The sequence below is a fragment of the Bos javanicus genome, chromosome 18 (assembly GCF_032452875.1).
Source record: "Bos javanicus breed banteng chromosome 18, ARS-OSU_banteng_1.0, whole genome shotgun sequence".
NCBI classification, from domain to species: domain Eukaryota; kingdom Metazoa; phylum Chordata; class Mammalia; order Artiodactyla; family Bovidae; genus Bos; species Bos javanicus.
Window position 1 is genome coordinate 3,026,709 of NC_083885.1, and position 14,614 is coordinate 3,041,322.

General features: G+C 40.7%; 1 protein-coding gene across 4 annotated transcripts in view; it reads right to left on the reverse strand.

Annotated features, from left to right (window-relative positions):
* The window catches only part of LOC133229965 (craniofacial development protein 2-like), a 39,929-nt gene that overhangs the window by 19,589 nt on the left and 5,726 nt on the right, over positions 1-14,614 (reverse strand). For all 4 annotated transcript variants that reach the window (XM_061386762.1, XM_061386760.1, XM_061386761.1 and 1 more), the window contains exons 2-4: positions 5,808-5,925; positions 4,493-4,712; positions 4,061-4,185 (exon numbers count right to left, since the gene is read on the reverse strand). In XM_061386762.1, the coding sequence (XP_061242746.1) occupies positions 4,061-4,185; positions 4,493-4,712; positions 5,808-5,925 (463 nt within the window). The remainder of the gene's footprint in view (positions 1-4,060; positions 4,186-4,492; positions 4,713-5,807; positions 5,926-14,614) is intronic.

Here is a 14,614-nt window from a genome sequence, read left to right on the forward strand (position 1 = left end):
AGAAGAGGTGACAAGAATACACAGAAGAACTGTACAAAAAAGATCTTTACGACCCAGATAATCAAGATGGTGTGATCACTCACCTAGAGCCAGACATCCTGGAATGTGAAGTCAAGTGGACTTTAGAAAGCATCACTACGAACAAAGCTAGTGGAGGTGATGGAATTCCAGTTGAGCTATTCCAAATCCTGGAAGATGATGCTGTGAAAGTGCTGCACTCAACATGCCAAGAAATTTGGAAAACTCAGCAGTGGCCACAGGACTGGAAAAGGTCAGTTTTCATTCCAATCCCAAAGAAAGGCAATGCCAAAGAATGCTCAAACTACCTCACAATTGCACTCCTCTCACACGCTAGTAAAGTAATGCTCAAAATTCTCCAAGCCAGGCTTCAGCAATATGTGAACCATGAACTTCCTGATGTTCAAGCTGGTTTTAGAAAAGGCAGAGGAACCAGAGATCAAATTGCCAACATCCGCCGGATCATGGAAAAAGCAAGAGAGTTCCAGAAAAACATCTACTTCTGCTTTATTGACTATGCCAAAGCCTTTGACTGTGTGGATCACAAGAAACTGGAAAATTCTGAAAGAGATGGGAATACCAGACCACCTGACCTGCCTCTTCAGAAACCTATATGCAGGTCAGGAAGCAACAGTTAGAACTGGACATGGAACAACAGACTGGTTCCAAATAGGAAGAGGAGTACGTCAAGGCTGTACTTGTATGCAGAGTAGTACATCATGAGAAAGGCTGGGCTGGAAGAAGCACAAGCTGGAATAAAGACTGACAGGAGAAATATCAATAACATCAGATATGCAGATGACACCACCGTTATGGCAGAAAGCGAAGAGGAACTAAAAAGCCTCTTGATGAAAGTGAAAGAGGAGAGTGAAAAAGTTGGCTTAAAGCTCAACATTCAGAAAACTAAGATCATGGCATCTGGTCCCATCACTTCATAGAAATAGATGGGGAAACAGTGGAAACAGTGTCAGACTTTATTTTTGGGGGCTCCAAAATCACTGCAGATGGTGACTGCAGCCATGAAATTAAAAGACGCTTACTCCTTGGAAGGAAAGTTATGACCAACCTAGATAGCATATTCAAAAGCAGAGATATTACTTTGCCAACAAAGGTCCGTCTAGTCAAGGCTATGGTTTTTCCAGTGGTCACATATGGATGTGAGAGTTGGACTGTGAAGAAAGCTGAGTGCCAGAGAATTGATGGTTTTGAACTGTGGTGATGGCGAAGACTCTTGAGAGTCCCTTGGACTGCAAGGAGATCCAACCAGTCCATTGTGAAGGAGATCAGCCCTGGGTGTTCTTTGGAAGGAATGATGCTAAAGCTGAAACTCCAATACTTTGGCCACATCATGCAAAGAGTTTGACTCATTGGAAAAGACTCTGATGCTGGGAGGGATTGGGGGCAAGAGAAGGGGACGACACAGGATGAGATGGCTGGATGGCATCACTGACTCGATGGACGTGAGTCTGAGTGAATTCCAGGAGTTGATGATGGACGGGGTGGCCTGGCGTGCTACGATTCATGGGGTCGCAAAGAGTCGGACACGACTGAGCGACTGATCTGATCTGATCTGATGATATAAATGAGCCTCTTATCCGTTTCTTCCTGACAAACATTAACTGACAGTTATCTGCCAGGTAAAAGTATGCTCATATAACATCAGATGAGATTCGAAGTGTAAGTGTTTGCAAGAGTAAGTTCCAATGACACAGCTGCAGGACAGGGAAACAGTTTACATTAAGGAATTTCTGTTAGAACATAAATCAACACACTGCTTCCTTCACTGAAAAACATCTTACTACAAAAAAACAAAAACAAAAAACCCCATTATTCTTATCAAGGTAGTAAAACCTATGAATTATGTAAAACTAATGCATTAAATTTAAAAGACTATATTTGATAAACTGAAAGCTGATCATAAAAGTGGGTGTTATCATATATGTTGAGGTACAATGGTTATGAAGAAAGTGACGTAAGAATGACGAAATACAGAATAAACTTATTTCTTCCATAAGAGAAATGATAACCATATGGTCCCCAATTTAAAGATCTCAATTACGCAGTAAAACATGCTGATCTACCTGCTTGGTTTGGAGGGGTTTTATTGGGTGTTTTTTTTTTTTTGGCCAAGACATCCAGCTTGCAGGATTTCAGTTCCTGCAACCAGGAACTGAACTCAAGCCCTCAGCAGTGAAAGCACGGACTCCTAAGATCTGGAGAATAAGGGCATTCCCAGTTTGGTATTCGTGATCATCTTAGTATTTTCACACATGGAACTGAGTCAACATATTTTTCAAAAGCAAATAAATTATAAGAGTAGGAGTGAAAGTTTAAAGCCTGAAGAACAGTTCCTATAAGTTAACACATTTCATAGAATGTTCTGAGTTGTATTTACCATAAAAAAAAATTCACACATAGGAAATCCCTTTTTCCCATTGAAATACAACTTAAATTTAATTATAATGTGATGGGATAAATGACTGGAACTGACTACTGATAAAGCATGGAAGATGACTTCTGAAAATACACTTATTACTAATCATTTCACGACAGACCTAAGTCAAATCACTATGCCAGCAGGAACTTCATCTGTTATCTAGCTGTATCTTCAGATCTGCTGTTTTCATATTATAATTTTAAATAAATGGGGAAGAGGAAATTCTAGGCACGTGGCTCTCATCCAGAACAGCCAAGAGTATTAAGACTATATTGCTTTTCTAAGCTAGTAACAAACCTATGAATCGCTTGAAAAAATAATATTGAGATAATAGTAACAGAATCAAACTTCTCTAGAAATGTGGCATGGTTAGCTTTCATGAGCTGGGTAATTTCATCTGCTAATGAGTGGGAGGACTATTCCAAGTGTTCTGGGGAAGGGGTGAAGATGTCCAGGAGCTGGGCCACGGCCCACTTTCTGGTCTTCTGAGTGCACTGGAACTGGCATGGTGCCTCTGGGTGTGTCACTTAGCTTGTTGCCTGAGGATCAAGGTCCAGTGGAAGTTGACTTCTCTGCCATCTTGAACCCATTTGATTCTAATTGGTTTATGTAGTATCCTTGGTCTATGTCTCTTAGTACTTTTAATTGTCACCTGACTCAAAGGTTTGGGGGGGAGTGGTCGTGGATTATACATGAAAAAGTTGGGGACTTTCCTGATAGCTCAGTGGGTAAAGAATCCGCCTGCAATGCAGAAGACCCTGGTTCTATTCCTGGGTTGGGAAGATCTGCTGGAGAAGGGATAGGCTACCCACTCCATTATTCTTGGGCTTCCCTTATGGCTCAGCTGATAAAGAATCTGCTGCAATGTGGGAGACCAGGGTTCTATCCCTGGGTTGGGAAGATCCCCTGGAGAAGGGAAAGGCTACGCACTTCAGTATTTTGGCCTGGAGAATTCCATGGGCTGTGTAGTCCATGGGGTCTCAAAGAGTCGGACACAACGGAGCGATTTTCACTTTTCACATACGCCAATTTTAAGTAATAAAGGGAGAAACTGCCAAAGTCACAATGCATGGCAATAAGTAGGTGGAACCCATATAATGCTGAACTCTTCTATTTTCTTGTTTCTATTTAGTCATCCACTTCATACTACCTCCAAACTACATTACCACATTTTAAAGGACCATTCTCATGTTCCCTGATAATTAATGGAGCCACTGTTGAGTTCTAACAGAAAAGAACCTTGAGTTCTAAAGAATTCTTTCAAACTATTTAGATGTGTTGGTACAAGGACAGATGTCTAACCCCATTTAAAAAGATGTTCCATTTAGGTGGTTAAGAATCCACCTTGCAACGCAGGGTTTGACTCCTGGTCTAGGAAGATCCCACATCCCACAGAGCAACTAAGCCTTATCTCCCAAACAAGAGAAGCCACCCCAATGAGGAACCCGTGCACCTCAACTAGAAAGGAGCTCCCGCTTGTCTCAACTAGAGAAAGCTCAGGTGCAGCAATGAAGACCCAGTGCAGCCAATAAATAATAAATATTATTAAAAGAAAAACGTTCCTTTTCAAAAGAACCAGGTTGAAGTTTGTAAACGTCATCCTACCTGACTTTTTCACCAGCAATATCAAACACCTTGGTGACTTTAACTTCTTCTGGTTCTTTAGGTTTCTCTTGTTCTTCTGTTTTGACCACTTTACTTGAAGCCATCTCTTTATTCTCCTCTCCTGTCTATGAAAAAGAAATTTAAGTTTGATACAAAATGAAAACTAAAAGTTCCACTCAAACACGTTGTTCCTGGCAATTCTTAATATTTGTTTCATCTCTAAACACTTGAATTCTCACTGAAAATTGATTTGATTAGAAAATCTTATGTTTCCTCCCATAGTGTATACTTTGCTTTTCACTTGGTAGGGTTAATATTAAAATGCCGCTAGTTTGATCTCTGTTGTTAAGCCTCAAATCTGAGTTTGCAAATTTAAAAAATCTATCTGGGGAATTTCTGAAAAACATTCATCGCATTCAACTATTAACTTACTTTAACTTGTGTACTCGGAGGCACTTCTGATTTTGGTTCTACATCACCGATGGAGCTGGCCAACATTTCCTCCTCCTCCTCTTCCCTGGCATCCTCTGACTCGGCGCCTTTTTCCTGCTCTGCAGCTACATCTTCCTTCTCACTAATACTCCCTCCAGATTCCCTGTTGGCATCCTCCTCTTCCTCGTGTTGTGGTGAGAGGCCACTGTGTTTTCTCTTCCTAATCACCATCACAAGAAAAAACAAAATAAACGGGCAAAATAATTTCAGTTATCCCTTCCTGAATTCCAAACATAATGTTGTAAACCTCAGAAGACTTTAAATCAGGGACTACTGATTCACACAGGATACAGTGAGTGTGAGAGGTAAGCTGAGATTCTGTGGAAGAAAAAAGAACCCAACTCCTACAGTTAGCATTTTCCCAAAACACTTAGAACCAAAATATATGCTGTTCTACTTCTGAGTTAGGACTAGCTATCCTCACCAAGAAATCACTTCACAGAATCCGTCATGTTCAAGAAGAGAGCTCTAAGAACATACATACACCAGATATTTTTGACTTTTGAGACTGACTGATGAGAGAGACTAACGAGAGCCTCAGATTTATCCACACTATCTCTTCCTAGGGTTCTCAGTGGGTGAGGAGTGGGGAGCCTTGTTTCTTGAATATTTTCTGAAGACAGCAAAAATGGGATACAGAAAAACTCAAGGATAAAAGCACTGAACCCAAGATTAAATTGCTTAACACTATTCTGACTTCAAATCAATCACCTAATATTCAAAATTCTTTTTCTACAATCTACTTTTTCGTGTCCTGGAAGACTTGTACTGAAAGATTCCCTTATCTGACTTAAATAACTTGAGAAATTTCATAATTTCACAAAGCAACAAAGGCTAGGGATGGAGTACATATTTTTTCTAGTAATTGAGTTTTCCTTTTCTTCTCTCCCTCTCTTTTTTTTCTATTTGGCACATCACACAGCTTCTAGGATCTTAGTTCCCTAACCAGGGATTGAACCCAGACCACGGCACTGAAAGCACAAAGTCCTAACCACTAAACAGCCAGAGAATTTCTAAGTTTTTCATTTTAAATCAAGCACACTTATTACATATAAATTAAAAAAAAAATTAAAGCTCAAACATTTTTAAAGCTTTCCAGAGAATAAGAATTAAATCCTAAAATGTCACCAAATATTTCCCTCAATGAGAAAAGGTTAGAAGTTCTAGCAGCAAGAAATCTGTCATCAGACCAATGCCAGCGATCTGGATGGCTGTGTCACAGCCGCTGACTTCAGGGCCTCGAGGGCAGCATCACCTGGCCAGAACGCTCTCAGCCTTCCTTTTTGTCCCTTTGGTTTTCTGTGTCTCCTCTTCAGCACCCATTTCACCTTCCTTCACTAATTCATTTACAGCATCTTCATGACATTCTCCACCTGAAATCACATAAGAAGGTGGTCAGAAAGACAGAAATAAAATTTTGATATCAAGATGACACATTTTCATTCAGAAAAAAAGTCTAGTGCTTTCCTCTGTTCTTCACCAGACTAAAGTATAATTTTCTGACGGTTGTCCTCCCTGTTTCTGAAGACAGGATAAGTTCCCCATTCCAGGCCTCCAGGGCAGTCCATAATTCTGTCCTTAACTCATCCCACTTACATTTAACGTTTGCAATTTCTGCTATGCTCCACATATATCTGCATGTCTTTAGAAGTATATGCTGAAAGAATGAACAGAAATTCCAGAACTACTTCTGTAATTTTCAAAGAAGAAATTGATGTTTCTACCTCATCTTGGACATCTTCCAAACTAAACAAAACACATCTTGTCTTATCAATAAAAGAGGCTTAGAAAAAGGCTTAAAGACTTCAAGGTAGACATAGCAGAAAAAGCAAATATATCGATTTCCCACCTTCGGACAGTGACATTCAGGGTCCCCAACAAAAGTGCTCCTTGGATGCCCAGTCTGACCACATTCTGTGGGTAGCTGTCAACAGATCCTGTACACACAGATTCAACCAGATTTATTCTTTTTCACTTCATATAAGCTTTTACTGCAAGTATAACATACCAAAAAGCACACGAGCTAAAGTACAGGTCAATGAAATTAAGCAAACTGAACACTCCTGTGTAACTAGACCCATCTGAGAAGCAGAAGACAAGCAGCTTGCAGAAGCCCCTGGGGCCCTATTGCAATCACTAGCACCAAGCCACAAGCCCCTGAGAACCGCCATCCTCAAGTCAAACATCACAGATTAGTTTTGTTTTTGAACTTTAGGAAGAAGTTTATAATATGTACTCTTGCATACATCATCTTTCACTCAACATTCCATTTGTAAGTCACCCAGTTCCTTGCATGTAATTGTAGCGTATTTATTCTCATCCCTAGTTTTACTGTAGACTAAACCATTATTTATTTATCCATTTCTCTGTTGATAGCCATTTGGTTTGGGGCCGTTATAAACAGTGCTATTTTTAATAACCCTGCACTTCCAATTAGCTTTTAAATATTCACTCACAATGAACTAAGACCACTACACACTTGAGGAGAGCCTCTGCTATCAAAGGCAAGACTGAAAACAAGAAAAGGAATTTAGAGGAAACAAAACTAGGAAAAAGAAAAAAAAAAAACCTTTATAATTAATCTCCTCAGAGAGACATTCACAAAATAAAGATGACTAAAAATTTTTCAGAAAATGAAAAAAATAATGAGGAAATTCCTGGACTTCTCTGGTGGCACAGTGGATAAGAAGCCACCTCCAATGCAGGAGACGTGAGTTCGATCCCTGATCGGGGTAGACTCCACATGTCGTGGGTTAACTAAGCCCTTGTGTAACAACCACTGCACCTGAGCCCGAGAGCTGCAACTACTGAAGCCAGTGCAGCCCTGCCTGCCAAGGTCAGAGGAAGCCCGAGCGAAAGCAGAGGAGACCCAGGGCAACCAGAGACACACACACTCACTGCTGGGAAAAAAGCAAGCAAAACCAATGAGAGCGAGCCAGCCTTAAGAAAATCTGGCAAACATGCATTGGAGGCTGACAGAATAGTCAACACAAGGGTTCTAAAACTGAAGAAAGTCATGTTGTAGACACCAAGTGTCAATGGAAGTCTCTTGAGGTATCTGAACACACAAATGTAATTTTGCTTCCTCCTAAAAGCTGAGTAAAATGACTTACAACAAACCGACAGTGGTGGGTACCTCGCCGTACTGTGTTACTTTATACTAATGGAGTCTAAAAAGGCACAACTATAAGGAAAAACAGAAAACTAAGGAAAATTGCGGTCTGTAAGGGCCAGGGGAGAACACAGTGGGGTAGGCAGTGGCAGAAGCAAGAGTTCTGTGTTGATCTCTCTGCAGGATTCTGAAAATCTCTTAAATTAAGCAAAGTTTAAATAAACATAACCAAAATGATAACACAGCCCACTGAGAAAGGATTTACTCCAAGTACTTTAGAAACAGTATTTTGACTGTACATCCTTAGCAAAAGGTTAAAGACCAGAGAAATACCAATAACCTCAGATATGCAGATGACATCACCCTTATGGCAGAAAGTGAAGAGTAACTAAAAAGCCTCTTGATGAAAGTGAAAGAGAGTGAAAAAGTTGACTTAAAGCTCAACATTCAGAAAACGAAGATCATGACATCTGGTCCCATCACTTCATGGGTAATAGATGGGCAAACAGTGGAAACAGTGTCAGACTTTATTTTTTGGGGCTGAGATACCCCACGGCCCTAAGCCTGAGGCCAGGGGTGGCGGCGGAAGGAGCTACCCCACGCCCTGAAGCCCGAGGCCAAGGGCGGCGGCCGGGAGGAGCAACCCCACGTCCAAGGAGCCATGGCTGCGCGGATGCAGGAGGGCCTAAAGGAGCTATCCCACGTTGAAGGTCAGGAAGGGCGGCGGTGAGGAGATACCCCTCATCCAAGGTAAGGAGCAATGGCTGAGCTTTGCTGGAGCAGCCGTGAAGAGATACCCCACGCCCAAGGTAAGAGAAACCCAAGTAAGACCATAGGTGTTGCAAGACGGCATCAAAGGGCAAACACACTGAAACCATACTCACAGAAAACTAGTCAATCTAATCACACTAGGACCACAGCCTTGTCTAACTCAATGAAACTAAGCCATGCCCGTGGGGCAACCCAAGACGGGCAGGTCATGGTGGAGAGATCTGACAGAATGTGGTCCACTGGAGAAGGGAATGGCAAACCACTTCAGTATTCTCGCCTTAAGAACCCCATGAACAGAAAGAAGAGGCAAAATGATAGGATACTGAAAGAGAAACTCCCCAGGTCAGTAGGTGCCCAATATGCTACTGGAGATCAGTGGAGAAATAACTCCAGAAAGAATGAAGGGATGGAGCCAAAGCAAAAACAATACCCAGCTGTGGATGTGACTGGTGATAGAAGCAAGGTCCAATGCTGTAAAGAGCAATATTGCATAGGAACCTGGAATGTCAGGTCCATGAATCAAAGCAAATTGGAAGTGGTCAAACAAGAGATGGCAACAGTGAATGTCGACATTCTAGGAATCAGTGAACTGAAATGGACTGGAATGGGTGAATTTAACTCGATGACCATTATATCTACTACTGCGGGCAGGAATCCCTCAGAAGAAATGGAGTAGCCATCATGGTCAACAAAAGAGTCGGAAATGCAGTACTTGGATGCAATCTCAAAAACAATAGAATGATCTCTGTTTGTTTCCAAGGCAAACCATTCAATATCACAGTAATCCAAGTCTATGCCCCAACCAGTAACGCTGAAGAAGCTGAAGTTGAACGGTTCCATGAAGACCTACAAGACCTTTTACAACTAACACCCAAAAAAGATGTCCTTTTCATTATAGGGGACTGGAATGCAAAAGTAGGAAGTCAAGAAACACCTGGAGTAACAGGCAAATTTGGCCTTGGAATACGGAATGAAGAAGGGCAAAGACTAATAGAATTTTGCCAAGAAAATGCACTGGTCATACCAAACACCCTCTTCCAACAACACAAGAGAAGACTCTATACATGGACATCACCAGATGGTCAACACCGAAATCAGATTGATTATATTCTTTGCAGCCAAAGATGGAGAAGCTCTATAGAGTCAGCAAAAACAAGACCAGGAGCTGCCTATGGCTCAGACCATGAACTCCTTATTGCCAATTCAGACTTAAATTGAAGAAAGTAGGGAAAACCACTAGACCATTCAGGTATGACCTAAATCAAATCCCTTATGATTATACAGTGGAAGTGAGAAATAGATTTAAGGGTCTAGATCTGATAGACACAGTGCCTGATGAACTACGGAATGAGGTTGGTGACATTGTTCAGGATACAGGGATCAAGCCCATTCCCATGGAAAAGAAATGCAAAAAAGCAAAATGGCTGTCTGGGGAGGCCTTACAAATAGCTGTGAAAAGAAGAGAAGCGAAAAGCAAAGGAGAAAAGGAAAGATATAAACATCTGAATGCAGAGTTCCAAAGAATAGCAAGAAGAGATAAGAAAGCCTTCTTCAGCGATCAATGCAAAGAAATAGAGGAAAACAACAGAATGGGAAAGACTAGGGATCTCTCCAAGAAAATCAGAGATACCAAAGGAACATTTCATGCAAAGATGGGCTTGCTAAAGGACAGAAATAGTATGGACCTAACAGAAGCAGAAGATATTAAGAAGAGATGGCAAGAATACACAGAAGAACTGTACAAAAAAGATCTTCACGACCCAGATAATCACGATGGTGTGATCACTGACCTAGAGCCAGACATCCTGGAATGTGAAGTCAAGTGGGCCTTAGAAAGCATCACTACGAACAAAGCTAGTGGAGGTGATGGAATTCCAGTTGAGCTATTCCAAATCCTGGAAGATGATGCTGTGAAAGTGCTGCACTCAATACGCCAGCAAATTTGGAAAACTCAGCAGTGGTGGTCACAGGACTGGAAAAGGTCAGTTTTCATTCCAATCCCAAAGAAAGGCAATGCCAAAGAATGCTCAAACTACCTCACAATTGCACTCCTCTCACACGCTAGTAAATGCTCAAAATTCTCCAAGCCAGGTTTCAGTAATATGTGAACCGTGAACTTCCTGATGTTCAAGCTGGTTTTAGAAAAGGCAGAGGAACCAGAGATCAAATTGCCAACATCCACCAGATCATGGAAAAAGCAAGAGAGTTCCAGAAAAACATCTATTTCTGCTTTATTGACTATGCCAAAGCCTTTGACTGTGTGGATCACAAGAAACTGTGGAAAATTCTGAAAGAGATGGGAATACCAGACCACCTGATCTGCCTCTTGAGAAATCTGTATGCAGGTCAGGAAGCAACAGTTAGAACTGGACATGGAAGACAGACTGGTTCCAAATAGGAAAAGGAGTTCGTCAAGGATGTATATTGTCACCCTGTTTATTTAACTTATACGCAGAGTACATCATGAGAAACGCTGGACTGGAAGAAACACAAGCTGGAATCAAGATTGCCGGGAGAACTATCAATAACCTCAGATATGCAGATGATACCACGCTTATGGCAGAAAGTGAAGAGGAACTAAAAAGCCTCTTGATTAAAGTGAAAGTGAAGAGTGAAAAAGCTGGCTTAAAGCTCAACATTCAGAAAACGAAGATCATGGCATCCAGTCCCAGATGGGGAAACAGTGGAAACATTGTCAGACTTAATTTTTCTGGGCTCCAAAATCACTACAGATGGTGACTGCAGCCATGAAATTAAAAGATGCTTACTCCTTGGAAGGAAAGTTATGACCAATCTAGACAGCATATTCAAAAGCAGAGACACTATTTTGCCAACAAAGGTTCGTCTAGTCAAGGCTATGGTTTTTCCTGTGGTCATGTATGGATGTGAGAGTTGGACTGTGAAGAAGGCTGAGCGCCGAAGAATTGATGCTTTCGAACTGTGGTGTTGGAGAAGACTCTTGAGAGTCCCTTGGACTGCAAGGAGATCCAACCAGTCCATTCTGAAGGAGATCAGCCCTCCGTGTTCTTTGGAAGGAATGATGCTAAAGCTGAAACTCCAGTACTTTGGCCACCTCATGTGAAGAGTTGACTCATTGGAAAAGACCCTGATGCTGGGAGGGATTGGGGGCAGGAGGAGAAGGGGACGACAGAGGATGAGATGGCTGGATGGCATCACCGACTCGATGGACCTGAGTTTGAGTGAACTCCGGGAGTTGGTGATGGACAGGGAGGCCTGGCGTTGGGGTCACAAAGAGTCGGACACGACTGAGGGACTAAACTGAAGTGAAAGACCAGAAAAGTTCTATTTTGAGAAATAACATCAGTGTTGTTATCTTGAAACTATTTCTTTCATAATATAGATAAAAGGAAGGAAGTTGTTATGCTAATAATGCTTAGAATCCAGATCTTCAGAGTAAGAGAAATGACACCATTATAAAATCAAATAAATTAAGTGAAAACAAATGTTAAAGCTGAATTTAAAATTCAGAACTCTTAGACTCACAGACTTAAAAAAATGAACTCATGGTTGCAGGGGTCGGGGGAGGGATACTTAAGGACTTTGGGTAGATTATGTACACACTTCTGTATTTAAAATGGATAACCAACAAAAATCTATTGTATAGCACACAGAACTCTGTTCAATGTTATGTGCCAGCCCGGACGGCAGTGTTATGTGCCAGCAGGGTTTCCAGGAGAACGAATATATGTATACGTATGGCTGAGTCCCTTCACTGTTCACCTGAAACTATGACAACACTGTTAATAGACTGTACCCCAATACAAAATGGTTTTAGTGTTAAAAAGATTAAAATTAAAAAAGTTTAAAAGCCCTCATTACATGGAAAAAAATTCAGAACTCTTAACATTTTTAAGGTAAATATTTTCTACCTCTGAACAGTGAACACTCAGATTGTATTCTTTCATATGACTCTACACAAAAAGGGTTCCCCAAAAAGTGTAGCTAATTTCAGGTTTGAGGAAAGGAAAGCACAAGGTGAAATGGGGAAACTTTGCTGTACCAGAAAACAAGGAAGTTAGGTATAATGGGTCACATTAAAAGGATATAAGATCTAGTTTGAAAGAACTTTTAGTGGCCCAAAGTGATGACGAGACCATTAAAAGGAGTAACTGTTACTGAAAAACACTGGATTGATTAAAAAAAAAAAGTCCCCCAAAACTGTTACCCCTTTATGATAATTACAAATTTAAAAAAGACAGGAAAAAATACTATGCACCATTTTAGGTTACCATTAAGATTATTCCCAATTTTGAAAATTGGTAATTAAGAGAAATGAACTAAATATTTATCCTGTCCCAACTGACGAGGAAAAGCTGAACTTTCCCAACATTAACCAATAAATGCAAAAGAACCACAAAACTAGAAAAAGACTCACTCTCTCACCACAATGATGGTAGTAATTCAACCAAAGATTATCATGCAAGGTTAAAGACAATTTGAGTTTTAATGATTAAGTATATTATTAGGTTGGTGCAAAAGTAATTTGAATTTTGCCATTTGATTCTGGAATACATTAAATGAATGTGGTCATGTTATACGTCATTTTAATGCACATTTCTTGCTTTTTTTTTTTTGCTAATAACTTATTACTTGCTGTTCATTTTATATTTATTTTAAACTATGGAAATGTTACTCAAAAAGAAAATTCGAGGGATTTCCTTGAGTTCAAAATGTTGCAAAGCAGCGGAGACAACCCACAATGTCAACAGCACATCTGGGCCAGGAACTGCTAACAAACATACAGTGCAGCAGAGGTTCAAGAAGTTTTGCAAAGGAGACCTTGAAGACAGAGATATCAGCCAGCCATTGGAAGTTGACAACGACGAATTGAGAGCCATCACTGAAGCTGATCCTCTTAAAACTACAGAAGTTGCCTAAGAACCCAAGGTTGACCATCTATGGTCGTTTGGCATTTGAAGCGAATTGAAAAGGTGAAAAAGCTCAATAAGTGGGTGCCATAAGCTGTCCGCAAAAAAAAAAAAAAAAAAAAAGTCCTTTTGAAATGTCATCTTTTCTTATTCTACGCAACAATGAACCATTTGTCTATTGGATTGTGACCTGCGGTGAAAAGTGGATCTGGATCGTATACAACTGGTAATGACCAGCTCAGCAGTTGGACAAAAAAGCTCCAAAGCACTTCCCAAACTTGCACCAAAAAAAGGTGATGGTCACTGTTTGGTGCTCTGCGGCCAGTATGATCCACTACAGCTTTCTGAATCCTGGCTAAACTATTACATATGAGAAGTAGGCTCAGCAAATCGATAAAAGGCACCAAAAATTGCAATGCCTGCAACAAGCATTGGTCAACAGAAAGGGCCCGATTCTTCTCCAGGACAATACCCAACTGCACACCACACAACAAATGCTTCAAAAGTTGAATGAAGTGGTCTACGAAGTTTTGTTTCCTCTGCCATTACCTGATCTCTTTTCAACTAACTACCACTTCAAGCATTTTGACAACTTTTAGCTCGGAAAATGCTGCCACAACCCGCAGGATTCAGAAAATGCTTTTCAAGAATTCGTTGAATCCCAAAGCACACATTTTTATGCTACAGGAATAAACAAACTTATTTGTTGTTGGCAAAAATATGTATTGATTGTAATGGTTCCTATTTTGATTAATAGAGAGAGATGTCTGAGCCTAGTTAGGATTTAAAATTCACAGCCTGAAACCGCAATTATGTTTGCACCAACCTAATATAACACAAAACACTTTCCAGTTCCAAGGGAAAAAACAGTTACACAATTAAGGGATCAAACTCTCTTCATTCTGATCCAGAAGTCACAACTATGGAAATTAATCAGGTATTTTGTTTTCTGATATTATGCATTATGAAACACACATATCAGCTATGAACTTTTTTTTTGTAAACGAAAATTATTTTATTTGAACCCACCAAGCATTTAGATCTACTTTTAATTTTAACACAGGCTCCCCTGATAGCTCAGTTGGTAAAGAATCTGCCTGCAACGCAGGAGACCCCAGTTCGATTCCTGGGTCAGGAAGATCTCCTGGAGAAGGGATAGGCTACCCACTCCAGTATTCTTGGGCTTCCTTTGTGGCTCAGCTGGTAAAGAATCTGCCCACAATGCGGGAGACCTGGGTTCGATTCCTGGCTTGGGAAGATCCCCTGGAGAAGGGAAAGGCTACCCACTCC